Source organism: Myxocyprinus asiaticus, chromosome 10 (genome assembly GCF_019703515.2).
Source record: "Myxocyprinus asiaticus isolate MX2 ecotype Aquarium Trade chromosome 10, UBuf_Myxa_2, whole genome shotgun sequence".
In the NCBI taxonomy this organism is placed as follows: domain Eukaryota; kingdom Metazoa; phylum Chordata; class Actinopteri; order Cypriniformes; family Catostomidae; genus Myxocyprinus; species Myxocyprinus asiaticus.
The window spans coordinates 51,567,501-51,582,500 of NC_059353.1; the positions used below are offsets into that span (position 1 = coordinate 51,567,501).

General features: G+C 38.9%; 2 protein-coding genes across 2 annotated transcripts in view; both read left to right on the forward strand.

Annotated features, from left to right (window-relative positions):
- LOC127446996 (septin-8-like) overlaps positions 1–8,578 on the forward strand; it is a 19,069-nt gene extending 10,491 nt beyond the window's left edge. Inside the window, exons 6-10 of the mRNA XM_051708421.1 lie at positions 2,853–2,949; positions 3,186–3,354; positions 5,614–5,746; positions 8,180–8,364; positions 8,450–8,578. Coding sequence (XP_051564381.1) covers positions 2,853–2,949; positions 3,186–3,354; positions 5,614–5,746; positions 8,180–8,364; positions 8,450–8,465 — 600 coding nt within the window. The 3' untranslated portion in view covers positions 8,466–8,578. The remainder of the gene's footprint in view (positions 1–2,852; positions 2,950–3,185; positions 3,355–5,613; positions 5,747–8,179; positions 8,365–8,449) is intronic.
- LOC127446978 (neuroligin-4, X-linked-like) overlaps positions 1–15,000 on the forward strand; it is a 760,753-nt gene that overhangs the window by 405,632 nt on the left and 340,121 nt on the right. The gene's annotated exons all lie outside the window — the stretch shown is intronic.

Below are 15,000 nucleotides of genomic sequence, written 5' to 3' on the forward strand. Positions count from 1 at the left end.
TGTGGAGTTCAAAAGGAGAAATTTGAAGAATCTTCACACAGCTCTTTTCAATACAACAACAGTTCATAGTGACCACAACTGCAAAAGGGACAACAAACCCCACATTTAAAGCACTAAGTATCATAGATTTTCACATGCGCTATATTCCAAGTGTTCTGAAGCCGTACAGGCTCTTCTCCTCACACAAAGCGAAGTCATTATTCTCTAAAAATGCAGCTCACAACTAAAATACTTTACACTCAGTCAAGTTTACATGCACCTTTAAATATCAAAAACGCTTTAGTCAGACTAACAGTAATGCGATTGTAGCTCAGCTGTTGTGCACAATAACAAAACTGTGGCACCTTATAAATATACTGTAGTTTTTAAAATATATTTAATGAATGTTAAAACAAATTCTTACTTTGGGTACAGACATTAAGGCAACAAGAGTCCAAAATGAGTAAAATCCCAGATGGAGTTTGTGCAACTAAAAATCTCAATAATAATGAGAAGAAAGAAAAAAAAAATCAATATTTGTTGCATAACACAGGACTTTTTTTTTCACCAGCCTGAAATACAGTGGGGACTCTTATTTTGAAATGTCTGTGCTCACACAAACACATAAGGGAAATAAAACATGCACAGTTACAATCATCTACAGTGTATTACAATTAGGTGTGTAACGGTACATGTATTCGTCCCGAACCGTCACGGTACTGACGTCACGGTTCGGTGCATGCAGTCAGACGAAGAATACATCTGAGTCAGTCACAGGCGATCCACACTCCAATCCAGAAGGGGGCGCATGGTAATGCAACGCTGTTTGCTAACCGCCACAACAGGAAAAAGAGTGGAAGAAGAAGAGACCATCTATGCACCAACCCAAAACAAGAATGGCTTCTCCTAATGCACAAGTTTTATTTTTCATTATTCTATTTATTTTGTACTTTTATAAAACAAGAGATGCTTTTCAGTTTTGTAGCTGATTGTGACCAAATACCTTTTGTATTTTATCAACTCTACAAAAAAATATGGCCTATGCAAGAGTGCATTCTGTTTACTGCTTAATACACTAAAGGAGGCTGTACTGTACCAAATACCTCAGGGGGGACTAAATGCCGCTAGGTGGAACAAACTGTAATTTGCACTACTGTCTGTTCAAAATAAATGAAAAGAAACCTAGCATTTGGGATTTGTTGCTTTTTCCTGTTGTACCGAACTCGTATCGAACCGTGACCCCCAAAACCGAGGTACCGTGACTTCTGTGTACATTTACACCCCTAATTACAATATAAACACAATAAATGAAACATTGTCATATAAACTAATAAATACTGTATGAGCAGTAATTCATCAACAGAAGATCATCAGCGCTAATATGGTATTAAATAAAAAATTTTTACAAATAAATAAATAAAAACCTGGAAAGGAAATAGCTTAACATGCTTAATTAAAGGGAAGAAAACGCTTAATGGTAAAATATTGTCTTTGACCGTGGATTGCAGCCTCATTTTTTTGTAGGGATGGGATGATATGTTGATCTCACGATTCGATTCGATGTATATGATACAAGGTTCACAATTCGATATAATCTTGATTTGATATAACAAGCAATAGAACTGAACAGTGGTAAAGACGCTGACTATCACCCCTGGAGTCATGAGTTTGAATCCAGGGCGTGCTGAGTGACTCCAGCCAGGTCTCCTAAGCAACCAAATTGGCCCGGTTGCTAGGGAGAGTAGAGTCACATGGGGTAACCTCCTCGTGGTCGCTATAATGTGGTTCTCGCTCTCGGTGGGGCGTGAGGTGAGTTGTGCGTGAAGCCTCCACACGCGCTATGTTTCTGTGGCAACGCGCTCAACAAGCCACGTGATAAGATGTGCGGATTGACGGTCTCAGACGTGGAGGCAACTGAGATTCGTCCTCTGCCACCCGGATTGAGGCGAGTCACTACGCCACCACGAGGACTTTCCAAATTGGGAAGAAAAGTGGAAAAAATATTTTTTGTTTGCCATCATTTTAATAATCAAAATTTAACTTTGTAAAAACACAAAATTCTACATTATATGATTTGATATTAAATAATGAAATTGTATATATAATAATAATATGAGCTATCACTGTTTAAAATAATGTGTATAATTAACAAGTAAAAACATTGAGTTTACATTCATTTGTATCAGATACGCTAAAAAGGTTACTGTCACTTTAAGAGTTCAACGAGCGGCTCACAGTGTTCCGCTTCAGCGAACATCAACGAGAATCTCTCGGTTCTTTAGTGCATCCATGCTGTGTGAGATTAAATTTAACAGAACAGAATGGATATTAAGACGCATTATTCAATAAAAGTGGAGAACGCCTCATCTTTGATGGATACACATTACACGGAGGAAACGATCCGCTTTAATCTCAAGCACTTCAAGGACCTTGTGTGAACCCTGTAAACAGTGTTCAATCAAGCGATAGAGAGATTATGATGTTTGACGGGTCATTTCATTTGATCACATGGACAGAAAACAATGTTGCAAATTTTAAAATATCGAGTTATGCCACAATATGGTTTGTAGTATATCGAAAATCGATAAACTGTCCCATCTCTATTAGTAGTAAAGATTGAGAGAAAATGTATGATTCTGCCTGGTGTTTTAGGATGTCCTGTTCATCACGTCAATGAATTGCAAAATAAAATGTCTTGTATTTGTGACGTCCTTCCTTCAAATGTTCGACTGTGATGCGTTGTGTCATGTATATTTTGACAAAGATAAAGAAGCTACACAAAAACCTGCTGTAGCTCGATTATAAAAAAATAAAAATCAACTGCTGAGGTGTTTGTCTCTGTTGTGAGGTTTCAAACAGTTTTGCATTTCCAGGGTCATCTTCCGTTCGCTGTTGTTGGGAGCACAGAGGAGGTGAACATCGGAAACAAAATGGTGAAAGCGAGACAGTATCCCTGGGGAGTTGTGCAGGGTGAGAGCCGCTTCAGGACATTTTCATTTATTAGGATGCTTTGGATAATATTACAAAATGAAATCAAAAGTGGTACTGAAGTATACAGTGAAATATCACCCGAAACAAGTCTGTTTAATCATTGCAAATCATAATAAATGCTTGTAAATCTTGTATAAGGACAGATTTCATTTTAAGACGAGATTGGATAAATGCATTATTGTGAGACCAAGTGTGTTCTGATAACTCTGTTTCAGTGGAGAACGAGAATCACTGTGACTTTGTGAAGCTTCGTGAGATGTTGATCTGCGTGAACATGGAGGATCTTCGTGAACAGACGCACACGCGGCATTACGAGCTCTACAGACGCTGTAAACTGGAGGAGATGGGCTTTAAAGATACAGACCCAGAGTGCAAACCTGTCAGGTACTCAAACACGCACACAAGACGCTTTTACATCCATTTAACACACACTTGTGTTGATTATAGTATTGGTCCACTAATAATAGACTTATTCTGGGTTCGTGAAAATCATTTACACATCATCGTCATTTGCTCACCATCAGACCCGTATGACTTTCTTTCATCTGTGGAAAACAAGAGGAGAAATGTAAGAATGTTAATGATGCTAAGTTTCAAACATGTTTGCTATGTTCTATTTGTGTTTCCATTTGATTTCCTGTTTCACTAGTTAGTTCTGTCTCTTAACGTTGTTGACGGACCCATTGGAAGAGTGGAGCATGGGAAGTGTTTATTTAACCTCATTCACAAAGACATTCCACAGATTTCTTCTCAGCTGCCAGAAAATGACACTGAACTCTAAAACAAGCCTCAGGGCGAATTCTCAGCTAATAAACGCTCTTTTAGTTTTCTTTTCTCCCCAATTTGGAATGCCCAATTCCCAATGCGCTCTAAGTCCTCGTGGTGGCATAGTAACTCGCCTCAATCCGGGTGGCGGAGGACGAATCTCAGTTGCCTCCGTGTTTGAGACGTCAATCCGCGCATCTTATCATGTGGCTTGTTGAGCGCGTTACCGCGGCATCCACACACAGCTCACCACGCGCCCCACCAAGAGCGAGAACCACATTATAGTGACCACAAGGAGGTTACCCCATGTGACTCTACCCTCCCTAGCAACCGCGCCAATTTGGTTGCTTAGGAGACCTGGCTGGAGTCACTCAGCACACCCTGGATTCAAACTCACGACTCCAGGGGTGATAGTCTGCAGCAATACTCACTGAGATACCCAGGCCCCCCGATATCAAAACTGTTGCAGGAGTACATGCACAAGATCCATTCGTCGTGAGATCTGAGACTTCTCATCGCAGACCAGTCGCCGACTCAAAACATCAGAGACGAGCTTGAGTTGTGTAGCGTACACTTCTTGTAAAGCCACATTGATTCTTATTCATTTGAGTTGACGGTGGCCACAAAGACTACATTTCTAAAGTTACTTTTTTAACTTAAGATCGCATTTATGATCGTGGATAATCAGGGTTGGGGGCAGTGTTGAAACTAAACGAAAACACTATCGAAAATGTTTGTTGACGAAGGTTTTTTTATTTCATCTACTATAACAGATATGAGATGAAAAAGACACATCATGATGATAATTAAACTTTGTTATTAAAGCATACTGTTGACAAAAAATTACACTGGAAGATATTAACAGTGGAAGATGTAAACATAAGAAACATCAAGATATTACAATAGGATTCATCTAATCCAATAATCCAGTATTTTAGGGATTTCCCGTTTGAGCTGCGTGAGTTGAACACGCTGAACCGCTTTAAAACGTGTTAATTACCTCACTCAAACGCATCCTATTTATACATGAGATTAATCACTATATCTGCATTAAATATGTAATATCACAACTTACACCTGCACAAACAATGAAGCGAATAAACAGGTGAACTTTAAGTTACGCACTAGTCAGAATATACTTAATTTGCATTGCATAACTTGCGTTGTGAATGCGCTGTTTCCGTATAAACATGCTACATTCATTGCAATTTCCTAAACTGGCTAAACACGGAAAATTAATAACAGTCTCTAAAACACGAAGAATTCAGTATATCGTAGACTAACTTCTAGCAAATACATTATATGCTTTTATTTCAGAAGCTCAGGTTTTCAGCCTATCTTGAATATGTCTGATACATGTTTAAATTAAGAAAAAGTTTAAATGTTTGAATATTTGATTAAAGTTTGGTCTGTTATAGTTTGACACACGTTTTTGTTATGTTGCACATTATCAACTAAAAGATATTATTTTCGTTGACTAAAATTATATGCCATTTTAATCGGAGTAAAACTGACCAAAATGCATGAATATGACATGATGAAATAGCGACTAATTTTAAAGGACATTTTTGTAAAAAATTTTAAACTATGACAAAAAACATAAAATGTAACACTGGTTGGGAAGAAAAAATCAATTTCCTGTTGCATCGCAATTCTTAATTCTGTATTATTTAAATAATCAGAACTTTATATTATTAATAATTATGATTTGGAAAGTATACGTAATAAAAACATTACAATTACATACAAGTGCCATGCGTCTAAAAGGATTTAAATAAAAATTGGATCAAATTGTGAGGATGCACTGCTGATTTAGTTCACTATTAAATGTGAATAAAACTGTTTAACTGAAATTGTTGTTTCTCATCATTCGTGCAGTCTTCAACAGACGTATGAGGCGAAGCGGCAGGAGTTTCTGGGCGAGTTACAGCGGCGTGAGGAGGAAATGAGACAAACGTTTGTCCAGAGAGTGAAAGAGAAAGAGGCCGAGCTTAAAGATGCTGAGAGAGAGGTATCATACACAAAAATACAATCATGTTCACACACCCACATACATTATTATATATATATATATATATATATATATAAAGGTTATACAAGGCAAAATATAAGGTTAGGATGGGCAGAATGACTTTTGCGGTATGAATCATTTTGTCACAGAATGGTATATATTGCTGTAAATATTTTAGCTGGTAATTCAACCCTTGTTGAAATGTTGTGTTCCAGTCATTTTGTCCCAGACTACTTTTTTCTTAGGATATACATTGTGTGTGTGTGTGTGTGTGTGTGTGTGTGTATGTATATATATATATATATATATATATATATACACACACACAGTTGAAATCATAAGTTTACATACACTTAGGTTGAAGTCATTAAAACTAATTTTTTAACCACTCCACAGATTTAATATAAGCAAACTGTAGTTTTATCAAGTCGTTTAGGACATCTACTTAGTGCATGATATGAGTAATTTTTCCAACAATTGTTTACTGACAGATTGTTTCACTTTTAATTGACTATATCACAATTCCAGTGGGTCAGAAGTTTACATACACTAAGTTAACTGTGCCTTTAAGCAGCTTGGAAAGTTCCAGAAAATAATGTCAAGCCTTTAGACAGTTAGACAATTAGCTTCTGATAGGAGGTGTACTGAATTGGAGGTGTACCTGTGGATGTATTTTAAGGCCTACATTCAAACTCAATGCCTCTTTGCTTGACATCATGGGAAAATCAAAAATAATCACCCAAGACCTCAGAAAAAAATGTGTGGACCCCCACAAGTCTGGTTCATCCTTGGAAGCAATTTCCAAACACCTGAAGGTACAGCGTTCATCTGTACAAACAATAGTACTCAAGTATAAACACCATGGGATCACACAGTCATCATACCGCTCAGGAAGGAGACGCATTCTGTCTCCTAGAGATGAACGTAGTTTAGTGTGAAAAGTGAAAATCAATCCCAGAACAACAGCAAAGGACCTTGTGAAGATGCTGGAGGAAACAGGTAGACAAGTATCTATATCCACAGTAAAACGAGTCCTATATCGACATAACCTGAAAGGCTGCTCAGCAAGGAAGAAGCCACTGCTCCAAAACCGCCATAAAAAAGCCAGACTACAGTTTGCAAGTGCACATGGGGACAAAGATCTTACTTTTTGGAGAAATGTCCTCTGGTCTGATGAAAAAAAATTGAACTGTTTGGCCATAATGACCATCGATATGTTTGGAGGAAAAAGGGTGAGGCTTGCAAGCCGAAGAACACCATCCCCACCGTGAAGCATGGGAGTGGCAACATCATTAAATGTCAGGACTGGTGAAAAACTGAGTTTAAATGTATTTGGCTAAGGTGTATGTAAACTTCTGACTTCAACTGTATGTGTAGCCTCTGTTCACCAAGAAGGAGTACGCCCTAATTCCGAGCGTGCTGAAGAATGTCCTCGTGGATATGAAAGTTGTGGACCTTCATTATGAGCGGCCTCAGAGGTTTATCTTCTCTGTAGCGATCGATCCAACAGAGGAGTTTGCTCCATGTTCAACAGATCTTGTAACAACTCTAGGATTACTTCCTTCTGTTCCTTCAGTCAGTCCTATGATCCTTAGATTACACCATCTGGAGTAACTCTCCAAGCGGTCATGTTTCACCGCTAGGGTCTCGATCTCAGCGCCTAAACGCCTGTAAGATGGTCACCGGGTCCGAATGATATGAAGTGGATTCTTCCAGATCTCAAAGAGTGGATCTATGAGTATCTGTCGTTGTCCGTAGGCTCGATATCTCCGTTCGGATCTCTCCCTGCAAGTCGAGCATTTCGCTTCAACATTAAATCGAATGTCTACTGAGACATTAGCACATATTTCGGCTTTATGGGAAATCATTTCCGCACGTAAAGCTGCTATGGCAGTGAGGATTGGGTCCGTTGTTGCAGCTGAGGCCTCTGGCACTGACATGTCACCATGTTGTTCATTCCCCAATTTGGAATGCCCAATTCCCAATGCGCTCTAAGTCCTCGTGGTGGCGTAGTGACTTACCTCAATCCGGGTGGCAGAGGACGAATCTCAGTCGCCTCCGCGTCTGAGACTGTCAACCCACGCATCTTATCACGTGACTTGTTGAGCGTGTTACCGCGGAGATATAGCACGTGTGGAGGCTTCACGCTATTCTCCGCGGCATCCACGCACAACTCACCACGCACCCCACCGAGAGCGAGAACCACATTATAGCAACCACGAGGAGGTTACCCCATTGACTTTATCCTCCCTAGCAACCGGGCCAATTTGGTTGCTTAGGAGACCTGGCTGGAGTCACTCAGCACACCCTGGGATTCGAACTAGCGACTCCATGGGTGATAGTCAGCGTCTTTACCATGGAGCTACCCAGGCCCCCCTTCACCTAATTTCTTAATAACATGTTATTCCTCATTTTGTATGTGGGTCTGTGCAGTTGCAAGGGAAGTTTGAGCAGCTGAAGCGACTGCATGCAGAGGAGAAGAGCAAACTGGAGGACAAACGCAGGAGTCTGGAGGAGGAGATGAGCGTGTTCAACAAACGCAAAGCTGCAACGGAGCTGCTGCAGGCGCAGTCCTTCAACGCCAGCACCAACAACAAGAAAGACAAAGATCGCAAGAAGTGAGTATGACGAGAATGGTTCGGAATTACATTATAATCATGACGGAGAGTCACTTTCTCAAACCTTGTTTTGTTTGTTATACAGCTCTGGATTCATGTGACGAGAGAGATGACCTTGAGCCTGATTCACTACTTTAAGCCATCGTGGAATTGTTACGGTTCATAAATGAAATATTGATGCGCAGATGTGTTATCATGTTTTTAATGTACATTGCATCCGGTTGTTTCTCTAAGTATTAAAGTAGTTTACTGTAAGAAAATACAGACACACCAGCATATCAGTGGCTGTTTGCATTCACTTTAAAGCTTCATGGTACTGTATTTTATGGACACAAGTCACGATTTGTCACTTTGAAAAATCCACACGTCTGTACGACAAATCACTTTGGTTTGTGTCTAGATTATGGAAATAATATTCTGAACAAAATGAATGCAAAGATTACGCTACTTTGAGAAAATGTTAATCTACTATTTTTACTGGCAAATGTGTAATTACTCTGCTGGACTTGTGTTTTTACTGTCCAATATTGACAGCTTGTGGAGGGATAAAAACATTAATTAAAAACTATACTATAGTAATTTACAATGAATAAATGTTTACCTTGTTGCATTTATCTTATACATTTTATACTCGTATGTTACATGTATTTAAACAGTGTTATTTTGGGTGATGTTTTAACCAAATAAACGCATGTATTTTTCTGCAAACTGCATTTCCTGTGATCACATCAAGCTCGCCTATGTTTTTAATATGCAAAAGTAACCAGTTGTACATGTTAACATATATAAGTCTTGGCTATACTTTCAAAACGGTGTGTTTTTATATTTATTGCATGGCCATGTGCACTTCAGTTGTGTTACTGTAGGTGATTTTTGTTTATTTTTTCAAACAGGAACGAGTCAGAATTATTTTAGTGGAAATGGACAATTATGCCGCAAATGTTGTCGATAAAGCTTATCTTGTATTAACCCTGGAACACTGAAGTCAAATCTTATTTATTGACTTCCATTGTAAGTGTCTCACTAGAACACAGATTTAAAGAAAAGGAGGGATGAGTTGAAATTAATTTGAGGTAATCAACATTATGCCACAAATGCTGTCGATTGAGCTTAACTCTTTTATTTTCAGCAAACTTAATGTGTAAATATTTGTATGAACATAAAAAGATTCAACAACTAAGACATAAACTGAAGAAGTTTCACAGACATGTGACTAACAGAAATGGAATAATGTGTCCCTGAACAATGAGGGGGTCAAAATCAAAAGTAACAGTCAGTATCTGGCGTGGTCACCAGCTGCATTAAGTACTGCAGTGCATCTCCTCCTCATGGACTGCACCAGATTTGCCAGTTCTTGCTGTGAGATGTTACCCCACTCTTCCACCAAGGCACGTGCAAGTTCCCGGACATTTCTGGGGGGAATGGCCCTAGCCCTCACCCTCCGATCCAACAGGTCCCAGATGTGCTCAATGGGATTGATATCCGGGCTCTTCACTGGCCATGGCAGAACACTGACATGTATGGCTGGTGGCATTGTCATGCTGGAGGAAGGGTACCACATGAGGGAGGAGGATGTCTTCCCTGTAACGCACAGTGTTGAGATTGCCTGCAATGACAACAAGTTCAGTCCGATGATGCTGTGACACATCGCCCCAGACCACGACGGACCCTCCACCTCCAAATCGCTCCCGCTCCAGAGTACAGGTCTCGGTGTAACACTCATTCCTTCAGCGATAAACGTGAGTCTGACCATCACCCCTGGTGAGACAAAACCACGACTCGTCAGTGAAGAGCACTTTTTGCTAGTCCTGTCTGGTCCAGTGAAGGTGGGTTTGTGCCCATAGGTGACACTGTTGCTGGTGATGTCTGGTAAGGATCTGCCTTACAACAGGCCTACAAGCTCTCATTCCAGCCTCTCTCAGACTATTGCGGACAGTCTGAGCACTGATGGAGGGATTGTGCATTCCTGGTGTAACTCGGGCAGTTGTTGTTGCCATCCTGTACCTGTCCCGCAGGTGATATTCAGTTGTACCGATCCTGTGCAGGTGTTGTTACACGTGGTCTGCCACTGCGAGGACGATCGGCTGTCCTTCCTGTCTCCCTGTAGCGCTGTCTAAGGCGTCTCACAGTACGGACATTGCAATTTATTGCCCTGGCCACATCTGCAGTCCTCATGCCTCCATGCAGCATGCCTAAGGCACATTCACGCAGATGAGCAGGGACTCTGGGCATCTTTCTTTTGGTGTTTTTCAGAGTCAGTAGAAAGGTCTCTTTAGTGTCCTAAGTTTTTATAACTGTGACCTTAATTGCCAACCGTCTGTAAGCTGTTAGTGTCTTAACGACCGTTCCACAGGTGCATGTTCATTCATTGTTTATGGTTCATTGAACAAGCATGAAAAACATTGTTTAAACCCTTTACAATAAAGATCTGTAACGTTATTTGGAGTTTATATATATATATATTGTGACATCCATCTGATAAACATTTGTCAAAGTCATCATTTTAACTTACACCACTTCCATTTTTTGTTTGTCATTGTAAGTATTACAAGGACAACAAGTTTCAGCAATTAAGGATGAGATCTTGCCAATAATTTTTACATTTAGCTTTCCTTAACATCTAACACACAAACCACAATGACGGTGACACTCAACAATCTTACTTTTGGAAATAAATGCACTAAAACCCAAAGGAACAACAAACACAACACTGCCAGTGCAAATACTGCAAAAGAAAGCAAATATTTGTTTTTTTTTCTCCTCCCCTTTTTCTCCCCACTTTGAAATTCCCAATGCGCTCTAAGTTCTCGTGGTGGTGTAGTGACTCACCTCAATCCGGGTGGTGGAGGACGTATCTCAGTTGCCTCCGCATCTGAGACCTTCAATCCGTGCATCTTATCACATGGCTTGTTGAGCGTGTTACTGTGGAGACGTAGCACGTGTGGAGGCTTCACGCTATTCTCCACGGCATCCATGCACAACTCACCACACGCCCCACTGAGAGCGAGAACCACATTATAGCGACCACGAGGAGGTTACCCCATGTGACTCTACCCTCCCTAGCAACCGGGCCAATTTGGTTGCTTAGGAGACCTGGCTGGAGTCACTCAGCACACCCTGGATTCAAACTCATGACTCCTGGGGTGATAGTCAACGTCAATACTCGCTGAGATACCCAGGCCCCAAAAGAAAGCAAATATTAAGACATTCACAGTTTTTATGGCCAAGGTGCATGCTGGGAACTTGACATCACATGTACATCTTGTTATGGCCAATGAAAATTAAGTTGTCCCAACACAAATGGATGAAAGTGAACTTCCATTTTACAAATGTAAATTTATTGCGCACAATGAAATTAAGTTGACAAAATAAAAAAAAAATAAAAATTAAGATTTGTGTTACATCAGCTCATTTTAAGAAACAAAATTCAACAGAGCAAAAATTCCTTTTTTTTGAACGAGTACTTGAAGAATCAAGTAATAAACCTATTTAAATAAACGTTCCTTCAGAAATTTCAAAAGGAATAAAATGTAACATAAAACTACTTAAATTACTGGTCTTCAGAGCTTTAGATATTTAGATACAAATCTGCATTTTTGAAATAGTATCAGCTTAAATAAGATGAAGAAAGAAAATAATGTTTTCTATTAGGTTTTGATTGCTGCCATCTAATAATAGGAATCACAAAAACCGTGTTAGCCATACAGTCACACAGTTTTAATATAAATATTTCAAGGACAAATAATTTTTTTCCAGGACATTTAGGTATTTTTCTAATTTTCCATGACAGAAAAACTGCATTGCAAAATGTATATATTTATGTATAACAGAGCTATGCAGTATATGGGGTAAATCAAATGTGCAAATGAACATTGTTGAGTTAGAATGATGTAAAAATCATATAAAATCTGACATAATTATTTACACTGAAGACACAATGGGAAAAAATCAGATTTAAGCCACATTCAGCTGTGGTGTGAATGTAGTGTTCAGGAAATTTGTTTTAACCCTCCTATGGTACCACCCTTTGGTATTTACGGTCACAAGTTCATTCTTGTGTGTGTTTGTGTGTGAGTGGGTGTGAATGTTTTGCACTGAGGATGTTTTAGAGTCTCACCCTGTAATTTCTGTCTGTTTGTTTCTGCATTATGGCTGATTTTTTATTGACTGTATTTGACAGATAAAAAAAAAAAAATTGCTCTGTATTTTAGTCTTTCCCATTCATTTAGTCAGTCAATTTTGACCACAAATACCAACGGTGATAACCACTTACACTTATCGAATCAAGCCCAATTTGTTTTATGGTATGTTCAGATGGCAAATGGAGGAAAAGTCACCAAGACTTGCACTGCTCAGATAAAGGAAACCATTTTTATTAAATGAAGAAAATTTATTTTGATCAAAAATGACTGAATACCATAGGAGGGTTAAAACATTATTATTATCTTTTCATTAGTGGTGCTTGCGGAGCAAAGCATCACTAATATAATCTCACATACTTATTATTATTCCGTACAAACTTCGGCACCTAACTCGTTCCGCACCGTTTGTAGTAGACCCACAAATTAAGTGTCAAATCGACCGGCCTACTGACGACACCTTTGCTATGACTAAACATGCTAAAAATGTGCTAGCGTCATGCTAACACATGTTAGCAATGCCTAGCGAAGTGCTAAAACATGCTAAATACATGTTAGCATCATGTTAACACATGCTAGCAACGCCTAGCGAAGTATTAAAACATGTTAAAAACATGCTAGCATTATGCTAACACATGCTATCAGCGCCTAGCAAAGTGTAAAAACATGCTAAAAACATGCTCGCATCATGCTAACACATGCTAGCAACACCTAGTGAAGTGCTAAACATGCTAGCATCATGCTAACACATGTTAGCAACGCCTAGCAAAGTGTTAAAACATGTTAAAAACATGCTAGCATCATGCTAACACATGTTAGCAATGCCTAGTGATGCGATAAAACATGCTAGCATCATGCTAACACATGCTAGCAACACCTAGTGAAGTGCTAAAACATATTAGCTACATGCTTGCATTATGAAAACACATGCTAGGATCATAATAGCAGTGCTTAGCAACATGCTAGAACATGCTATGTGACGGGTTTTGCCACAGCAAGCACCACTCACATTTTTTTCATTTAATGTACCTATCTAATTATTTTTGCAACTCAATTTGATGTCTTTAGCGGCACAAAAAGGACACACTTCACCTTCAGTGATACTTTTGAGGAAGCAAACAACAACTGGTCCTTTATACTAAACAAAAATATGAGATATATTTGATATATTTTTATAATCTTTTTTTAAGTATTATTATTAATGTTTCATGTTGCCCAGTGTTTCTCTCTCATCACATTCAATTCAGACTGTAAACTAACGACATAAAACACTTGTTTTGTTGTGCCGCTCTAGATTCAGTAGCAGCGCATGAAAAACTATCACAGTATTTTAGTATAAAGTTCTGTCCATATTAGAGGAATAATTAAACCAAACCTCATGAAAATTCCAGTATTTAAAAAAAGGACCATCTTTGAATAATTCCCTTGATTGTTTGCAGATGGACTCCCTGAAGGTTTTCAACATATTACACAGAAACTGCTTAGTACAACAGCACTAGTCCAATTAGTAATTGGTCCAACAGTAGTGAATCCAATTAGTGGTTAAATGTTGAGTGGAATCAATTGTTATTCCACTGTAACTGGATAAATAATTGTTTTAGGAGATTGCTTTAAAGAGCACTAGATAGACAGCAACACAGGACACTTCTCAAATCCACACTGAATACATGCAGCTGTTTCTGAGTCACATCCAAACTTAAAGAAGAGAATCACATCTTTAAATGAACATTTATCAAGTAACGCTTTGCACACATTTAGCAACAGATACAAGTACATTTATTAGAATAACTCCACAAATTTGTTCAGTTTAAATCAAAAGCATTTATTGCTAAAATGTACTTTACATTAAACAAACAAAACGAAGCACATCATCATAATCAGTATAAGACCATGTGTAAATGAATACATGTCAAATACCAGATAGCAAGTACTTGAGGAAATATTCCCCAACATCTCCACTCCAGCACCAATATCATATAAATATGAGTCATTTTATTTTATATACTATATATACTTCTTTTTTCAACGTAGTGTAAAAGTCCTTCCTTTAAAGGGATAGTTCACCCCCAAAATATCTACTCACCCTCATGCTGTTTCAAACCTGTATGACTTTCTTTCTGTTTTTTGGGTGTGTATAACAGCATACATGTTTGGAACGACATGAGAGTGAGTAACTGATGACGTGAATTTTGCGTGAATTATCGCTTTAGGTGTTTTTCAGTGGCACACAGGTACGACCCTCCATACACTCATCATCTCCAACATGGAGACCAACGTGTGCTTATCTTTTGGCGAGCAAAATGGCACCGAAACTCCAAATAAGGTGAAAATGATCAAAAGACCACCACATAAAGACCAATGAGAATAAAACACATCAACACTTGGTAGGAATTCATCCAAAGCAATAGAAAAGAAGCCAGAAGTCACAAATCATCTCGGGGGGAATCAGAAAACATTCACTTCACATTTAATAGAGAATAAAGATGTGCTGGACAGG